Below are 20,630 nucleotides of genomic sequence, written 5' to 3' on the forward strand. Positions count from 1 at the left end.
CAAAAGATTTTCACGGAGATTTTTTTTTGGTCAATATGCACACTGAACAGAACCAATGTGCAAAATTTCAGCTTTACACCAATTAAGTCAAGGTTCGGCCCATTTTTTCGCTTCAACGACTGGACTACACCTCTAACACAAATTAATAGACATCTAAGACGTTTTACAATACATACTGAAGATATATACTATAGCCTACTGTGTAATTCATAGCCGATCAAATGCACAGCAAACCTTTTCCATAGATCTAAGTTGAGTTGTATTTCAATGCATATTAAATATGAACAGATGCAATATACTATGCACATTGCACAGTATAACCAATAACCATGTTTCTTAGGCCTACACGGAAATAAAATTATAGGTGAGGTCTTACATCGTTAGCATGTAGGTGACTGATAGCCTAGGTTGGCTGTAGTGGTGACTAATGGAATATATAGTACATTACATAAGCGCAGGCTATTAAAGAGTACGAGAAACCCACACAAGAAAGTTTGCATTTGGAAAAGATACAACATTTCAATGGTTGAAGTCAATGTAACACTGTGCTTGTCAAATTAACAGGAAATGTTTCGTTTATTTCATGAAAACTAATCTTCAGTGTCCACACCAGTGACTACTCTGTCACATTTGCGTTATCCACTTCCCCATCCATAGTGGCTGGAGGATTGTCCGTCATAAGAGTATCCAAGGTAGCTGGTGGAGCTCCAGCATCTTCTTCCTGGAGAAGAACGGAGGAGGATGCAATTATCATCTTGCTCTGCTCTTCAAGGTTCATCTCCATCTCACGTTGTTTCCTATCTTCTTCATGTTCCACCTTGAAGAATTTGCAATTTAAAATCGCCTGATGGTAGTTTAAGGGATGTTGTCAATACCACTGAATTTTTATTAATGCGTGAGCGCGGTTTAGTTGCTTAAGTGGGCAACTACAGCATTGTAAATACTCACAAAAAGTGAATCCTACCTTGCTCTGTTCCATGACTCTGGCGGTATTAATAGAACAGCATACGTCATCGCCATCAGCGTTGCTTTCGAAGGTATAACATAGAAGCTGGCTGCTGTTCTTATGGTGTGCGACAAAGCCAAGCAGTCTCGGGTTGTCTATGTGAGTTTTGATTCGTAGAACTGCTGCCACGGAAAACGACTCACGGTTCAACTGCAATGAGCATGGTAAAAGACGTTACATTCCACAGGCTACAATGATCAAGTTGCCTGGAAGCACTGATTCATTAAGGCAGGGGTGTCCGAAGTCCGGCTCGCGATACGTTTTTGTGTGGCCGTGTGCAAAACAGGATTATCAAAGATTGGCTACTTTAGATTGGTACCCTTGGTTACTTCCGCATTATCAAATCTGACTCACCTGGGAAAAAGTTTGAACATCCTTGCTTTAAAGGCCTACTAAATGAAAATTTCAAACGGGAATTAAGCATTAAAATGCGTAAACTGAACATTCAAGAATCATGGCCACCTGGAAATGCGGCCTGATTTGTCACATTTTGCAGATTTTGATTTCAGCTACTGCTAGTGGTTGACTGACATTTTTTGAGATGATTTTACTTTTTGCGATTTCCTAATGACAAAAAACTTTTTTGTTGCTTTGGGGAAGCAGTAGCAAATGAGAAAAAGTAAGTTGAAAAACGCAAAATCAGACTGTTATTGAAAATTAACAGTCTGACTAAAATCTACAAAATAAAATTTTCTTTGTTTTTCAACATGTGAGGATGTTAAAACCTATTGTGTCATCTGGGGAAAAGAATAAAGAAAGCGTAAAAATCTAATTTTTAGAAAAATTTATTTAAACGTTCGCCCAAAGTTAGAAAAATCTGGGAATTTCTGCAAAATGTGACAAATCAGGCCGTGTCTTTAGGTGGCCATGCAAGAATACATTTCAAGCAAAATTACCGAAAAAACATTGTTTTCAATGACACTGGCAAGGCCCGAAGTCCAATGTTTCATTTATTTTCATTTTTTTTAAAATAACCAAAAGTGCAAACACTGCTCGAGAATACGTCACAAAAGACAGCAATAACAAAAGCCACGTTACCACATCTGATGTTTTGATGTACATACATACATAGCCTACAGTCAAATCGCTCGCAGTAACAATTATTGCGAGATCAGCTGATTGCTAGTCTCCAGTGACGCAGACTGTACAGTCGCACGCTTTGCTGCTGAAGTCCAATCTCGTTTTGAAAGCTCTGACAAAAGCACGCGCGCAATGGTGGTCAGACCGCAATGGGGCAAAATTTTATTGAAAATCGTTTTATGGTAGCATGTTAAACAGAAAGAACGTGGAAAATCGTCAAGCCAGGTTTTTCCTTTAGTATCCCTTTAAGGTAAACAAATTTAAAAATGAAAATCATATTAAAAATTATTCTTATTGGTTAGATTGCTACTAAGCAATGATCACAACATATCCTACATTGCCTCGCTTCTTTTACTACAGAAGGCATAAGTCCAATGTCAAATGTATAAGGATTTAGATAGCGTAAAAGTGTAATGACCATTCCCACAACTACTTTTATTGCTTTGTTTTACAGGACACCTATTCTATCAATTAGGGATTGACAAGTGACAGTATAAGAGTTGGGGATGAATTAATAAAGTTATAAAACTCTAGTAATGCTTTTGGGGTGAGAAAGTGTTTCAACTTTGAAAGTATACCAACAGATGGTGAAAGTTTAGACAAAATCGTGTTAATACGATTTCAAAATATTTGTTGCCAACAATAATTTCAAGATACTTAGCCGAATCAATTAGTTTAATCATGATGTTTTTGCAAACAACATCAATAACTCAAGATTGTCAACAACATCAATAACTTTTCCAAATCTCCAATCTCCATGTCTGTAAATATGCCCTATAAATTCCATCTGGCGCCTTCTAACTGTTGTTATTAATCTCCTTCCTGTTTTTGCCAATTCCAGGACTTTGTCAATGCTCTTCTTTTCAGTCCAAAAGATCTTCAACATTCTTCTGAGAAACCACATCTCAGCAGCCTCTAATCTTTTCCTCATTTCGTTACTTATCGTCTAGCTCTAGCCTTATGAATGAGTGATTAAAAATTCAATACAATGACTTAATAAATTGGGTGTCAATACAAGGGGAGTGGCAGCAAGATTGGCGAAGTGTTTTGTTTGTGGTAAATGTGATAAAGAGAAGGATTTAGTTGAGGATCACAATGAAGGTTTTTGGTCATGACATTGAAACAGCGACTGACTTCTGTTATCTGGATGATCCGATAAATGGAAGCGGTGGAAGGTAAGCAATGGTGAAGGGAAAAAAAATAGGGCAAAGATTATGGCACATGGAAAATGTTATAGGGAAGAAAATTTTTGTAAAATTAAATCAAAAAGTCTATCAGAGTTGTGTGCGGCCAGGAATACTGTATGGTACAGGAAAATTTACATGGAAAATACATGTATGATCCATGGAAAGTACACTAACAATTCTGAGAACGGACAGAGCAATGTATAAGATGGTATAGTCATATACTAAAGAGGAAATAAGTTTTCTTCAAAAAGCATTGACTTTGAAGATCATGGTAAGAGGACACGAGGGACCTCCGAAAAGAAAAAAAAATTAGACATACAAGGTTTGTCAGAAGAAGGAAGATGTGATGGACAAAATGAGATGGTGAAAAGTGGGAAAGACAATTACTGCAAGGAAAGAATCGGCCAACCCCACTAGGAGGGACAAAACCGAATTGGGATAACGATGATTTAGAGCAGTGGTTCTTTACCGCCCGTTCGCGGTCCAACACCGGTCTGAGGCAACTTTCGGGCTGGTTTGCCGAAAACTTGGCAGCAATAGGTCAGTTTTCTAGATGAATTACTTTTCGTTTCGTTGTTTTGGCATTTTTCTTATATACACATAAATTTATGCTATTCCTAATGTTCTCCTGTGAGGCTGGGTTTATTTCAATCTTATTTCTTCCAGTGGTGCTGTTCAAATTGATCGTAGGCTACAAACGGTAAAGGATCAAGGGAGGGCACCTGATCAAATGACGCAACTAAAATTGAGAAAAAAACATGTAATTTTTCTCCGTTTTTACAAAATTTTCTGAAGATTTTTACGTTAATACTCATGCTTTCAACAAAAATAATTGCACAGAGGAAAATATTCTCAGTGACATGGAAGAATCACGATTCCAACAGGGTGAGCGGAACACGATTAATGTTTGATATTAAAATGACACGACGTCATTATGAAGTGTTGACGGTGTTGTTGATGTGCTACTCGCCTGAGTAGTGGGATCCACTAGTCGTATGTCATGGTCGGATATTATCAGATGCAGCTCGTTCATCTTGAACATTTTATGGAAGGCACGAGCAGTCATCACCTGCCAGATGGTATCCGCAATCGAAGCATCCAGATCAGATCCTGGATGAATCTAAGATCAAAGAGGAGCATAAATCAAGAGTAACAGGACCTCAATAATGGCAGGAGAACTTGTATCTTATGTGTAGTAATTTTCTTAGACGAAACGAGGTCCAACTTTTCAAAATTACTAAAACAAAACAGGTTGGAGAATCCAAATAAAATCGAAAACACCACATCGTATGTAGAAAAACCTATAAATTATAACACTACGTCAACAAACAAAACGGTAGCAAACAAAACGTATGTGAACTTTTCTTAAGCAAACAAGGCTTAAAACATATGAAACAAACTACCGATAACACTACAGAGTTTAAGATAGTGAAATGTGAAACCCTATTGTTTGTGCTGCTTAGTTTTGTATATTTTTAGGACAACAACGTAAGCTCTCTACCGAAGCTCACCAACAGTTATATGTTGACGTCTGTGGTTAATTTTATCGTTTATCACGATGCTAACCGAAATGCAATGTCCAATTCCAAATGCGAATCAAATGACAAGCACTGATCGGTCTACTACCAACCTTCTTGCAGCCTAGGAAGCGAACTATGAACATCGCTTTAAATCCGAGCTCATCACTACCTGGTGACGAGAATGGGTTCTGCCTCTCCTGCAGGCTCGTGACATTTTCACTTGCAGTCAAGTCATCTTTGTTCTGGTGAAAGTGACAAGAAAAAACTTTATAGTGACGCAATGCAAAAATGCACCTAAAACAATTAGTAACATAGACTTTACTACGCTGATGTCAGAATTCAACAAGCTTACTTGGCAAAAAATTTGTATGAACGTATGAATTTTAGTGAAAATTGTTGATTTAAATGTTATCATGTCTTGTAGTTCATGCTAGGCAAATGGGTGATCAATGTAGTTTCAGAAAACCCTCACCTGGTCACTTCGCATTTCTTTCGTGCTTTACAGATTGTTGACAGCAAACGTCAAGTAATATTGTAATTTTACTCCGATTCAATAAACCATCTATATCCAATATCCGTATTGATAACAGTCAAAATACTGTGCGGTTGCTTTGTATCGTAATATAGAATAATATCAGAGACAATGCTTATATTCTTGTAAGTAAAACCCATTGAAAAAGCAAGATAAAAATCTTAAAAAGTTAGAGCTGGTTGAAATATGTCTAACAAGCATTCCCACCTGTGGAGTAGAATGTTGCTCTGGAACAGGAGAAGGTAAATCAAAAAGTATTGGCTCAGTAGAATCTAGGACCATGTTCAGATTGGTATCGCCACTGCCATTATCTGCTTGGTTGCCAGGGTTAAGGAGTAGTTCTCCAGCAGCTTGAGATGATGTTTTAATCAGTGGCTGAGCAGGCGATGACGTTGTACCTGAAGGAGGATTTTGAGATGGAGCTTTTGTTGGCTGTAATTTTTTGGGCTCTGGGTGTTGGGATGTTTCTTCCTTAGTATGTTTTTCTTCGGGAGTTATGAAATTGGTAGCAGCTTGCTTGAGGCGACTGAACATAGAAGAGGGTTTGTGTGTCTCAGACTTAGGTTCAAGTGAGGAAGAGCGAGACTTCTCAAGGACCCGATGGGGTGCCTCACTAGGTGAGGGCTTTTCTGAACAATAAAATTTACAGTTATTGCTTTGTGAGTTTGCCAAACCATAGCAATCTACATTCACAGGCCTTGCTAACGTGCAAACTGGAGGTTAATGTAACTTCGCTTTTCAACTTTAAGCTAAATTTACTTTATATCCTTTTGAAATAATAGTTTTGAGATTCCAAATTGCCTAAGTGTGATCACTGAATCTCAAATCACTGCAACACTTTCAATTTTACATTAAAACATTGACATATTTTTCCCATACCAGTGTTACCACATACGTCTCCAGGGCGGGATAAGATCTGCCCTAAACTTGTACTTCACGCGGGCCCTGCCCTCAAGTTCTGGATATTGTGGATTCCTTTCTTTCTGCTTGTACCACCTCACAATTCCAAAAATCTGGAGAAGAGCTTTAGTGGTTGCGATCCCTAAGTCTCACAACTCACAAGCCACCAGAGGACCCAAGGAGTTATCGCCCAATATCCCTCTTCTGTGTTCCTTTCAAAATCCTCGAAAAAATGATCTATGCTCGCATCAACCCAATCATTGACCCGCTTCTTCCAAAGGAGCAAGCTGGGTTTCGACGCGGAATGTCCACTGTAGATCAGGTCAGACTCTTGACCCAAAACATCAAGGCAAACAGAAGGCAGGCACTGTCTCTCTAGATCTTGCCATCATATGTTTCAGATGATAATCCTCATTTATTCCAACATTTCGTCAATCAGACAACACTGGCTTCTTTAGGGGCTTGGTCAGGTAATCACTACTTGTGTCTAGCATGGCAGAAAACAGAACCATGTTGCTGAAAAGAAATTTTGTCTTTTTAGTTGTTGAACTGCTCAATCATAACCTATGTTTGCGAGTGCCTTGAGAAAATTTTAGCCCTCATCATCATCATCATAATCCATCGTCGGTTTGTTCCCCACTAGTGGGGGTGGCCGATTGTTTCCGCGCAGCAATTGTCTTAATCCCTTTTCTCCATTTCACCCTGTCCCTTGCATCTTCCTCCTTCAGTCCAACGTTTTTTTTAAACTCATCCTTCACTTGTTGTTTCCACGTTCTTCTTGGACGACCGCGTTTCCTCTTCCCATCTACCTTTAGATCTAGTGCCTTTCTAAGAAAACTTCCTTCCTCCCTCCTTATCACATGTCCATACCATCTTACTCCATTTGCCCTTGCCAGTTGGTCTATGGCAGTGGTTCCCAACCTTTTTTTGGCTGTTACCCTAATCTCCACCCTGAAGTGAGTCAATTACCCCCACAATCAATTTTCAAAAACAAAGGTGTTTATTGCTATGTATTACAAAGGGCTAGCTATGACAATCAAAATGCAATACAATACTGAATACAAGATAACAATGCATGGTAAACATTCAATGTGAAGGTTGAGCCTGGATGTCAGCCGCCAGCTTTGTTATCCTGGGCTTTGTTTTACTGAGGGCGATTCTTGCATCGCTTTCGACATCCAGGCGATTGCGCTTCTTTGTCTTCATTCCCACGACAGTTGAAAACCTTTGTTCAGAGCGATACGTTGTTGAAAAGATGTCAGGATATTTAATGCCCGTGTCGCTGATGTTGGTTCGTCCTGGAGTCTGCCAATCCCGAACGGTTCCAAGCTTTTCCCCTTGAAATCAATTTTCAACGCTTCGTTCATTCGGAGAGTGATAAATTCTTCTTTGGCCGGAAAGTCGTCATCATGCAACTGGCTCTCATCACATGTGAAGGGCTCAGCGCACCATTGGAGATTAGCCGTGTCCAAATTCGGAAAGTAGTTGTCTATCTTCTTGAATGGCTGGCCTAAGTGGTCAGCTATGTCCTCCTTCAACGCTGCTGTCAACTCAAGTCCATTGCCTTCGAGGTACATGCCAAGCGTCTGAAACAGTGCCACTGTGCCTCTTCCAACTCTCTTGTTCTACAATTTAACCTTCGCGATAAATGCTGCTATGGCTACTTTGGTGTCGATCACAGTTACATTCGTGCCTTGAATTAAAAGATTGCCTTTCTTAATCCACTGTTGGTTGGAGAGTATTCAACCAAGTCGGACTTCTTTTCTATCAGAAGACCATGGACAGCCTCACGAAGTTCGACCAGACGGATTATCACTTTTCCACCAGACAGCCATCGTACTGTGTGGTACAGTAATGCTTCGTATCTTTCTCTCATCTCCTTGCACAGTTCCTTGAAAAGACGGCTGTTCAATTCATTCACTTTTATAAAGTTTACAACCTTTAGTTATTTCCAAATCGGGTGTCGTTACCCCCCAAAAATAGGCAAATTACCCCCGGGGGGTAATTTACCCCCAGGTTGGGAAACACTGGTCTATGGTCTCTCTCATCTCTAGCATATCCAACAATTCTTCAGTCCTTTTTTCCCTTCTCGTTTTCACCCCACACATTGCTCTCACCATTGACCTTTCCGTTCTTCTCAGGATTGCCAGTTCACTCTCTCTCAATACCCATGTCTCGCTACCATATAGCATTGCAGGCCGCACACAGCTCCGATATACTTTTCCTTTCATCCTTAGTGAAAATTTTCTGCCATGCAACATTTCCCCACATTCCCTGAACTTTGCCCAGCCCAATCTTGCCCTTGTTGTCACCGCTGCTTCACATCCACCACTTTCATTTATCCGATCACCCAGATAACAGAAGTCTGTCACTGTTTCGATGCCATGGAAGAACTCATCATCATGGCCTTCCACTTCATTCCTTCCTTTACTGCATTTCCCACAAACAAAACACTTCGCCAATCTTGTTGCGGCTCTCTTGACATTAGCACATCTTGCATGTACCCACTTTCCACATTCCTTGCATTGCATTGAATTTCTCATCACTCTCTTGCCACATATTCCACAGGAATCTACTTTGCTCTCAACAACTGTTCCTTCTGCTCCACTCACCATCACTTTTGTTTTTTCAAGATTCACCTTCATACCCTTGGTTTCAAATGCTTCTTTCCATTTCTCAAACTTTCTCTCCATTCCCTCCATACTATTACTTGTCAAGACCAGGTCGTCTGCATACAAAATTTCACTCAATAAGCCCTCCCTCACTCCTTCAGTTACAACGTCAACCACAATAGCAAATATCAGAGGTGACAAAACTGATCCCTGGTGTACACCAACCTTCACAGAAAACTTGTTTGAATAATTTGATCCAACTCTCACTTTTGTTCTTGCATCCTCATACATAGACATCACAGCTCTCACTAATACCTCCGGTATACCTCTTTTCCTCATTGCCCATTCCATCACTTTCCTTGGTACTCTGTCAAATGCCTTCTCTAAGTCGACGAAACACATATATAGTTTTCTCTGCTTCTCTCGGTATTCCTCCTGCATTCTTCTCAATATAAACAGAGCATCCACTGTACCTTTTCCTGGCATAAATCCAAACTGCATATCATTTAATTTCACCAATGTTCTTAACCTCTTTTCTAGTATTCGCTCCACAATTTTCATTCCATGCTCTAGTAGTTTTACACCTCTATATGCACTGCAACTTCTCACATCCCCTTTTCTCTTGAACAGTGGAACAACAATACTATGCTTCCACTCCTCCGGCATTCCCTCTCCATCTAATACCCTTTGGCTAAGTTGTAGCATTACTTCAATTCCCAACTCTCCACTTGCTTTTATCATCTCTACGCTCACTTCTGATGGACCAGCTGCTTCATGCAGTTTCATTAGTCCCATTGCCTCCTCCCATTGCCTCCAAGTAGCCAATTTATATCTACTGACTCTACTCCACTGTCTGATATAAAGTTGGCAGTGATGTACGCGCATACAAAAAATATTGACGCCGTCAGCGTAAACGTTTGAAAAACCATACGCCGTATGCGTCAACGTAACTTGTAAAAAAAAGTTGTCAGCGTCAGCGCATACACTAACGTAAACTCATTTTGTTTGCTAGGTGCCAAACATTCACACGGTATAAACCACTCGAAACAAACAAGTTTTATTTTGAATTTCCACGAAGAAACACAAGCATCTGAAAGTGTTCATCTGACATTTTGCTGCGTTTTGGTTTCACTATGTCTTTGCCCATTGAAAACATTCTTTCAACTGCAGCGCTGGAAGGTATCGGCGTGTTGTAGCAAAAAAACATTTCGCAGTTTGATAAAAAAAATGCAAACAACAGCTAAGACATTAAAAAGTATACGTTGACGCTATACGCTAAAAAATGCAAAAACTTTACGGCGCAGCCTCAAGCAACAACTTTCCAAAAAAAATGTGGCCGTAAGCGTTAGCGTAAACAAAAAGTCTATGCCGCAAGTCTACGGCGTAGAATTTGCGGCGTATACGTACATCTTGGGTTTGTTGGGTAATCTTGGAAAGTTGGGTAATCGATTCATGTGTTATTCTCATACAAGGCTATATCTTTTAGAAGTTTTCCATCCCAATGAACAATCAAGGACTTCTCAGTCGGAAAACATTTTTCAGGGGTGTAATCAGAAATCATTCATTCATCAGAAATCATTCATTAATCAGAAATCAGAAAACATTTTTCAGGGGTGTAATCGATTCATGTGTTATTCTCATACAAGGCTATATCTTTTAGAAGTTTTCCATCCCAATGAACAATCAAGGACTTCTCAGTCGGAAAACATTTTTCAGGGGTGTAATCAGAAAGATTTCGGTGTATCCAGAGTCAGAGTCATCAAAAAAGGCTGACTCTGACTCCGGCTTGATACAAAACGATGAACAATAGTTTTGTTTTTGCAATCTTATTTCAAAATACTGTTTTTTGTTCTCCGCTCTAAAACTTTACCAGAAATGAGAAATGTTTGTGCTTGTTAGTTTTTGTGATAGTTGCTGTTTCAATTTCGATCACAATTTCAGTGAAATTAAATTAAAAAAACATAAAAAGGACAAAAATTTAAAAAATCTGGCAACACTGAAGTCGGAGTTGACCAGTTATAAACCGAGGAGTCGGATATTTTTCGCCCAACGCAACAGCCCTTGTATTTTTCATAAATATGTCTGTAATAGAGGAAGAACATATAATATGATAGTTAGCCGATTTGGAATGGAATAAAGCAAGCATCAATGGTAGGTCCAGGAAAATTGTCACCACATTGTTACTCCACGCCACCTTTAAATACTATTTTTTACTCAAAAAGTTTTGTATGATGTTTTTATATCAAAACAATTATTTGAGATAATATCTCGATTGATTTTTGAATGTTAGTTTTTTTTGTATCACTCCAGCATTCTGCTGTTGTAAAAATAATATGACAAGCAGTTATTTCGTTCACTAAATGCATCATGTATCACAAAAACATTTTTTTTAAATTTCAGATGGCAACTTGCTTCACGCTAAAACCATTCTTTTTGTTTGTAATTGGAATGCTCTCTAATCTGTTTTTACTAAATGAAACTGTAACTCGTCAGTTGGCGCATGGGAAACTTCACGCTAACTCAGATGAACTATTTACACGATAAACCTAATAGATTACTAAAACGATCTGCTGTTGGTATATCCAGCCTTAAAACTATTTAAAACTGATGAATAGGAAGCATGACGTAACTTGACATGGTTTTTCCTATACATCAAAAAACGAGATACAGAAAATCTACGTTGAGTTCGCCATTGTTACAGCTAAGGGATAAACTTTCAAGCTGAAATGAAAACAAAGTATCAATTGTAAAACATAAACAGTGACCACAGTAAACATTACCAAACGCAAAATCAACTAATAAAACATACTGATCTCCGGTGGTGGGTCGGATGCAGTGTTTTCCACCTGCGAAGATTTCCTGGCCTGTTGGATGGCCTCTCGAGGATCGTCCTCCAAATAGAGGCCCGCTGATATATTCCTGATAGTCGATATCCACTCTTGGCACTGTTGCTTGCTCTCTCCCTGCAGCATCGATGCGTGCTTTCCATCGGCAGATATTACCTGAAGGAAGCAGATTGAGGTCAGCCTTCACATAAGTTTCCCAAACTCAAACAAAATAGCTTACTTCCAAAATCAGGTTTATGCAAATAACTGTGTTAATAAATGTTGGAGAATCTTATGTTCCATAGAATAAGTGTACAGTAGTGCGTTCAAAAAGCAGAAGACTTGCAGACTGTTATGGAAATTCACTACTTCAAGTTAGTTGTCAAATTTAAATAATTATGGTGCTATGTTTTTCATGTTGATTGTAGTAGTACCATTAACACAAGGAACGAAGTAAAGCTTCTCTCTTTCATAACTTACAAAATACTACTTTCAACTTGGTGGTTTGAGCCCACAAATCCTACAGGCAAATCCTGAAGAAGTCAGTCGTGTCTGACTGACGAAACGTCGGAATAAAAGCAGATTGTCACTTTATACATCGTGTGATAGTTTAGCTTAATTTGCACCAGTAGAACGCATCATGTTATTTAACTAAATGCCTGGTGAACAGCTTCATGCAATTTTAGTCGTTCAGCGGTTCGCCGTTAGCTGATTTTATTTCCAGTTTAGTAAATACTTTGTCCGTCTACCATTTTTCACTGTTACTTGAACATTCCAAATTTCCTAATTAATCGGCAGTGCGACTGTCGATGTGGGTTCATCTAATCATTAAATAAAGAAGTCAAAATGTCGAAATGGAGCTCATGTTCAGCAAACGTTTCTAAAACTAAACTGTTGTTACATTCAGTGCTAATCTGCATTAAATTATAGGGAATAATGAAATACTATTGAATTGGTCTCACACTGGTATGTCTATTAAAATATAACCAATATCTTTGGCACATCAGCACTGGCTTACTGTGCAATCGAACATTGAAAGATTAATTGAAGCCGTACAAGCACAATTTTTTAGCCAAGAATGCGTTCATTTTTGCCATTGTCTCGCCGGTACACCTTGTTATTTGTGTTGCATTAATGCTATATCTACTTAGTTATAGTCATATTGCATTGCCATTTTGCTGTGTTGCTTGACGTACGTAAATTAATAAAAAACATTTGCAGGTAACTCTGTGCTATGTTCAACATAATGCACACCTAAAAACTACACTGTGATGTTGTTTGTTCAGGTAATTGCTGTTTTAGTTGCATCGGTCCACTAACAATACAGATATTTTAAACGTACGGTACATGACCAGGCGTAAGCCTGGGTACGATCAAAATTAACTAACTAGTGCTAAATGTCGCTGTCTTTTAGAACATTTTTTATCCATGTCTGGATTGTGTGCGGCTTAAGTACAAACTCGCTATGGTCTACCAGTGAGCCATACCATGCCCCAAAGTTTGACAAAAGCAGTATAAAAAGTTGCATTTTTTTGGAATTTTAGACCATGTAAAGCAGGGGTTCTTAAACTTTTTGAGCCGCGCCCCCCTTTGACGTGCCATCCAAACTTGCGCCCCACCAAACTACAAATTAGCAAACATTAAAGTGTAATGACTACAGGAATTTATATTTAGCTTTCATCAATGTGAGGGATGTAATTGGTTTTCGGAAACCAAAAGTTTAATTCGAGGCTTTGTAGCTGATAATGCACACCTCAGATCGGCTTCACAATCAATAAGTTTGTTTCGATGTTTTGTTTTTATGTTCAAAAGTGTAGAAAAGCCACTTTCGCAGATAAGTGGACGAAAACGGAAGAAGTGTGCGTATCGCCACGCTACCCACTCCCTTGTATACGTGCAAAATATTTAACCCAAAAATCAGTTAGTGGCATTGCTTCATAATCGTCTTAGTTACACTTTATTTCCAAGAATTCCTCTTGCAAACCGTCGGGAAGAATGTCCTCGTTAACACGAAGAGGATTTCTTGTCATCTTCCATTCTGGAAGGTCGGTGTCACCCAAATCTGGGAAATAGCATTCGAATTCTTGTTTCAAAAGCTGAAGGTGAGCCTCCACTTCAGCCTTAAGCTCACCTTCCAGTTCAAGTTGCTTTTTGTCAAGTGCAGTATCTAGGTTGGGAAATGAAGCTGCATCTCCTATTTGTATTCGGCGGTGCCACAACCCCAGCTTTGCCACAAATGCTCGAATGGAATCATAGTTATTAATCCGGTTAGTATTTCTGCCCTGCAAGAGCAGCAAACTTAGTCTAGGTTCCTTCAGAAACTAGTTGCTAAGCTACTTTGAAATCATACTACGAGCGGTAAGGTTACTTTGGGTCAGCACGTTACAGCAATGATAGCGTAACAATGCATCAATTGTTACGATTGGTTATATTTTATCGTTCGACATTTCATACCGACGGTTGCGGTCAATTGACATCATGGCAAGACTACAACCTACCGGCACTAGACTAAATTAAACTATTTCATTACGACTCCAAAATTTCATTACGCGACGTTTAGTCACATGCGTTTAGTCACATAGTTTGACATCACTCGCGCCCCCCTTGTGAACCTTTCGCGCCCCCCAGTTTAAGAACCGCTGATGTAAGGATTTCAGGCCTCTAAACTCCTTTATTTTTCAGGCGACCAAGCATAGTTTAACATATGCTTCTTCCCGGCAGCCAAAACAATAAATTTCAACTGTTTATGGGGTGCATCTATCCCCCAAAAATTAAAGTTGGTGGGGGACCCACCAATCATAAAAATTGAAAAATAGTTTTGGATGTCTGGAAGCCATACAACATAAATAGGTAACCAAAATCCTTAGATAAGAAAAGTTAACAGCTTACCATGCATGGTACGGCGCAGTATATACCTTTCATGATTTAAAAAATTAATTGTTTTACATTTCTGAAAATCGTACATCACCAATTTATCATGCAGTGCAATAGGTGATGTGATTGATAAAGAACCATACACTTCTCATATAACATATCTAATACGGTACAAAAAATAATAAACCCAGCAAATAATATAAACTGACTAAGTGACTAAGCGAACCTGGAACACATTACGACGATCATCCACATCAACATTGCCGGCAGAGCATCCGTCAAGGTCCATGAACAGTCGGCCAGCCACTTCCTTCTTGGACTGCTGCATCAGATTGCCACCCTGTGTAAAGAAATAGGTCCGGTGCCATTGAGTGAGAAGTCCGCTTCGACTGCAAGACATGAAAAGGCCATGTTATTTTCTTAGGTTATGTTGCAGTATTTAAGCCTTCTTGATTAGTTTTGTTACAAAACATACCTCGAATTGCAAGCCATTTTGTTTCATTTTCCATTTGAAATGAAACAAAAGACAAACATTAATTGTCTTGACAAATTTTCTTTGTGAAAAATTTGTTTTGGCAAAAAAGGGTTTGTTTAAAACAGCCCTAGCTTACGGTGCATCATTTTCCTCTTATTTTGGAATTTCAACTTGTGCGATTGAGAAATGTTGACCATTTCAGGTCAGATTCAACCAAAAACATATATAGAAATCACTAGGCTTCTCTTACCACTACCTTCTCACCCCCTAAATTTGTTTAAGTAAAATCGCTAAAACGTAACAGCTAAACATCATAACCACATAATGTTTAGCACCGTCAACCAGGGCTACTTTGATACCCGGGGTAACTTTGATCATTGCTCAAAATCGCCTGATTTTTTTTGTACTTAGATAGATTCTTCATGGATATTATAATAACCACATAACGTTTGGTACTGAATTTATTGCAACTACTAGATTTAGTTTAAATATACAAAGATAATAATGTTTCATTTTTTTTACATACTTTATAGATAAACGGTATGAGGAAAGCTATAGAAAGCAGGGGCAAATAACAAAATTGAAACTTAGCCATACTAAAATAATAAGCGAAGATAACTGCAAAGTGCATTAACAACAAAGTACGTGAATTTTTTTAACTTGAGCAATGAGACATGTCACATTTGCTTTTTTTAATTACCTGAAAAGTATTTTTCAAGTCTTTCTGTGTATATTGATAGACTGATAGTTAATAGTCAAATTTATTCTTCGCTCAAAACAGATACAAACAATAATAAAAATTTTAGTTTTTCTTGTTTTATCTATATATTGTTAATTTAATTCTATATTTCTTTTTTGTTTTTACTAAATGTTTACATTCCTTGGTGGTGCTGGTCCTTTCCTTGCAGGGATTATTTTCAATCCTTTTACGTCGCATACTACCTTTGGCCTATCTTGACTGCCTCATTTTTCACCTGTTTTTCATGTTGTTTTTGGATGTCCAGTTTCCTCTTCCCATCCGCCTACAAATATCAAGCATTTCTGAGAAAATGGCAGAAACCTTAATCGTGAATCTCTACTAAATCAAGTTCTATATTACATTCCCACTAACAAAATACTTGTCAATCTTGTTGTAACTCTTCTTACATCTTCCATGTGTCCACTTTTTGCACTCCACATCACTGTTTTATCACATGTTTTCTGAACAAGTGTTTCTTGCGGAATGGCCCGTTTCGGCTAGTTTCCTATTCGGCTACAGTTTTGAATTGTATTTTGTATTTTATTCCACAATATCGTTTCTTTTGCATTCCGACAAAGAAAAATAAATTTAAATGAAATTTAGCGCAAAATGTTTGAACTATTAAATTGAAATGTTTGCTCACATAAAATCGACATGTATCCTACGTCACCGTCTGTATGCAAACTTAGAATATATTAGAATCCTCAACTATTACAAAATTCTAAATCCAACGACGCCTTCTGTTTATTTAGAGAATGTTGTATTTTATTCCACAATATCGTTGCTTTTATAGTTGAAATTATCGAAGCTTTAGATGAGTGGGGTTTAGACCTAACCACTGAGATCTTAAAACTAAAAAGCGAATTAAATTTATTTTTAAACTATTAATGTTTGCTCAGATAAAATTGACATGTAGCTATCCTGCGTCGCCGTCTGTTTCTTGTGCTCCCCTTTCTATCGCTTTTGGGTGGTTTTTCAAGAATTACTTCCATATCCTCGATCCCGTATGCTTCCTTCTATTTCCTACACTTGTTTCCAGTCCCTTCATTCTACACTTGTCAAGGCAAGATCATCTGCATATAAAATTTCACTCAGTATGCTATCCTATACTCCTTCAGTCAAAACATCACTAACTATAGAAAATATGAAAGATCACAGTTCTTATCCTTGGTACACTCCGGCTTGGATTTCACAAAAGTCTGAAGAATCTGATCCTACTCTCACTTTCATTCGTGCACCCTAATCCATCGACATCACCACTAGCTCTTACAAGCACTTCTGGTATGGGCGATCTCTTTTCTTTACTGCCCACTCTATCACTTTTCTTAAAACCCGGAAAAAAGATTTTCTAAATCCACAAAACAAACATACATAACTAAAATCTTGTTAGTAACGACTGTTCTTAGCGAGGAAAAAAGTTGGCTACAGACTATCATCATCAAGTTGTACACAGAAAAACGTGTAAAATACACTTCAATAGATGAAATAAAAAAAATGTAACATGCTCAATTGTGCAAGTTAAAAAAAAATTCACGTACTCAGTTGTTAATGCACTTTGCAGTCATCTTAGTTTATTATTTTGGTATGGCAAGGTTACAATTTCGTTATTTATCCTTGTTTTCTATAGCTTTTTTACATCGTTTGTCTATAAAATATGTAAATAATAATTTGAAACATTATTTTCTTTGCATATTTGAAGTAATTATAGCAGTGAAATAAATTTAGCATCAAACACTATGTGGTTATTTTGTTTACTTTTTAAGTCGAAGCAATTTAACTAAACCAAATTTGGTGGTGAGAAGGTGCCGATAGGAGGGGTCCTGTGACCCCCATATTTTTTTGGTTGCAACAGACCTGGAATGGTCACCGTTTCTCAATGGTACAAGTTAAAAGCACTACCTATGACTCTCCCAAATCCACTTTGATATTCATACAATCTCTGACATAGGCGCCGACTTTTCAAAAAACCTTGGGGGGCGAGAAAGGTGATGACGTCATAACCATAAACGCTATTTTACTCAATTAAAATAGTCTTTGATCAAGCTTGCTGTCTTGTTTAGGCTATATTGGCACCGAGGTTGCAAACCGAATTTATTAGAACCGCTGCTTGAAACGATTAGTTTTACGCATGCAGTACGCATAGGCGCCGACTTTTCAAAAACCTTGGGGGGCGAGAAAGGTGATGACGTCATAACCGTAACGCTATTTTACTCAATTAAAATAGTCTTTGATTAAGTTTAGTGTCTTGTTTATATTGACAAATAGGTCGCAAACCGAATTTATTAGAACCGCTGCTTGAAACGATTAGTTTTACGCATGCAGTACGCCTGGTCGTAAAAATTTTGATATTGTTAGCTCATAATTGGAACAGTTGGAAAACAAGACGATTCGTTTCCTTTTCGATTCGTTTCCTTTTTCGTTCCCTTTTGAATAACAACGATCAAGACAGTGAAGTTATCGAAATAAAACGTAAAAAATCATGATTTCAAGCAGAGTGAAAACCCGCTACCGTATCAGATTTATTAACCTCGTTTCGCTAATTACTTACTTTCAAAGCGTTGTCAACGGCGAAGTGTTTTCTCTTCTGTTTTTTTATCGAAAGTCTTTGTAATCTTTTATTGAATACAGTAGGCTATATACTCGAGTAAAGGTCGAGATGTTCGCAAGTGATTTTCACCTCAAAAAGGCAAGTTCAACTACGTGTTGTTGTCTCCAGCTCGGCAGTTTTTAAAATGAACGCACTAAAAATGATTGTCGACGTAGATTACGGAGTGTGAAATCGCGTCGGCCTAAGTAAAAGTTTTGAATACGTTTATTTGCAGTATTTCAAACTTAATTTTCAAATTCAATGATTTCTTGTCAATTCTAAACTTTATGCACTTGTTGAGCAATATGCAAAGCTCACAAGACAAAACAGAAAGAGCTGTTTTAAGAGATCATTTTTTTATTTTTGCGTGTAGGATATAATCGTTCTTATTATTACGTAACATTCCATGATCGTTAAAGTCGATGTCAAACCTTAGCGGCCGCATAAAACAATGATGTCAGATTAGCTAGGTGATAATAGCGGTAAGAGACGCCGTTAATGCAGGCAATATCTGCGACCAAGACCATTAAACACCTTTTCTTTTATCGGTTTTCGATTTAATTCTAAACACATAACGAAGAAAACAATGCGTTCTGTTGAATCATAATTGTCTCACAACTGGAAGACCTCGTTGAAAATAGCGCGTCTAATTTAGCTGATTTACTGAATATTGCCGTGAATAGTTACGTGACTATTCCAGCAGCGTAAGTTACTCTACCATCTACTTTGAAATTTCCATACCGTATGAGAAAGCCATGCGATCAGCTGCTGTTTCGCGGGCAAGAGCAACGTAGGCTTTTCTTGCTTTCGGCATTCTTTAAGTCCGTTTAAATTATCTAAATCTCTTTCGCAAAGTGTTTTATCTTTAAAACACCACTTGTAATCACCATTTTTGTTGCCCCTCAACCATAAATTTACGGGGGGCGCCGCCCCCCGGAAGTCGGCGCGTGTGATCTCTGATGTTGTTTAACAATGGTACATTTGGTCGGCATCACATTTTTTTCCAGCAGTTGTCAACATGAAAACAATGTACTACTAAAAATACTTAATAGAATGCATACTTCCTTGAGAACAGGTAGCCGCTAATTTGCGTTTTTCCAATATCTACAGGAAGATCAGGAAAATCCATAGAAGCTGGTGGATCAGGAATGTATGCTCTTGTGCTCTCAGCATCCAACCTGTCCATGCGTTCCACAGAAAGATCGCGATTCTCAGTCACTTCCTTTTCAATTCTTTAAAACCAAAAAGTTAATCAGAGAAGCCCATTCAGGATGCTGAAATTTGACAGGTTATACTTATCAAGGTTAAGAGATAAAAAGGTTATTCAGTGCAGCAGACTTCATTGGCCACCTTTTCAATTGACTTCTATAAGGTAAATATGAAAACAAAAACATAAATAAGACTTGAAAAAACGAGTCTTTTTGTTCATCAATGTGCTGCTCTATTTTGACCTTTTTCCGAATAGATTAATTACCCTTTTAAATAGACTAACAGCAAACTATAAGAAGTTGTTTTAAAAAGCCAGCTGCAGCCCTAACAAAGTGTGCATGATCAGCGCTCTTTAACGGAACCCCTGATTACTTTCGCGTTTTTCACGACACCTCCACAAACAAAAATTTAATAATCACAAATTGTACGAAAATCAAATCTTTTGTTATACAAGTGACCATTGTCAATGTTTCTTTTTCAGCTGTTAACTGCATTCAACGGCTTGTTTAACTTTGCTAACTGGTGTACTTAAGAGTGTGAATGCCGCATGGGCATGGTAATCTAAAAATTAATCACACATCAATAATTAATATACTAAAATAAGAAATCAATTCCCCTGAAAAAAAATAACCCTCAAGGAACCCCAGCGCATATTCCATGGAGCCCCTGTTGAAGAGCACTGATGCCGATTGAATAACAGCGAGAATTGAATCAAAGATTTCTTTTGAGGCTTTAGTGTTTCAAAACGTTGACTTTTCGTCTATTAATCGTAATTTAAATGCTGCTCTAATTTTCTGATAGCTTGTGGAAACAATTATGACATGACAAACACCCTCCCCTACATTTGCCAAGCTAAATACAATAATAATATCAGTAATCAAATGGACAATGCGCACTCGTCTCGCGTACTTGCATGTTTGTATAGTAATTTGTAATATGAATATACTTTTTGCTGAAGTTATAAAAAGTCACGACACACAGTTTGAGAAACACTGTCCTAGGCACTGTACAGTGTACAGCGTACATGGCAGCGATGAGAAAGCAATTTGTTTAATGACAATGTTCAGTAAAGATTTCAGGCGAG

General features: G+C 38.1%; 1 protein-coding gene across 2 annotated transcripts in view; it reads right to left on the reverse strand.

The window, feature by feature from the left end:
• Positions 1 to 241: 241 nt before the first annotated feature.
• The window catches only part of LOC145768519 (DCC-interacting protein 13-alpha-like), a 70,469-nt gene continuing 50,080 nt past the window's right edge, over positions 242 to 20,630 (reverse strand). For both annotated transcript variants that reach the window (XM_082580028.1, XM_082580029.1), the window contains 8 exons: positions 19,399 to 19,569; positions 14,763 to 14,925; positions 11,647 to 11,839; positions 5,533 to 5,954; positions 4,904 to 5,035; positions 4,244 to 4,393; positions 965 to 1,156; positions 242 to 817 (listed from right to left, as the gene is read on the reverse strand). In XM_082580028.1, coding sequence (XP_082436154.1) covers positions 617 to 817; positions 965 to 1,156; positions 4,244 to 4,393; positions 4,904 to 5,035; positions 5,533 to 5,954; positions 11,647 to 11,839; positions 14,763 to 14,925; positions 19,399 to 19,569 — 1,624 coding nt within the window. In that variant the 3' untranslated portion in view covers positions 242 to 616. The remainder of the gene's footprint in view (positions 818 to 964; positions 1,157 to 4,243; positions 4,394 to 4,903; positions 5,036 to 5,532; positions 5,955 to 11,646; positions 11,840 to 14,762; positions 14,926 to 19,398; positions 19,570 to 20,630) is intronic.

The sequence above is a fragment of the Aplidium turbinatum genome, chromosome 4 (assembly GCF_918807975.1).
Source record: "Aplidium turbinatum chromosome 4, kaAplTurb1.1, whole genome shotgun sequence".
Classification (NCBI taxonomy): domain Eukaryota; kingdom Metazoa; phylum Chordata; class Ascidiacea; order Aplousobranchia; family Polyclinidae; genus Aplidium; species Aplidium turbinatum.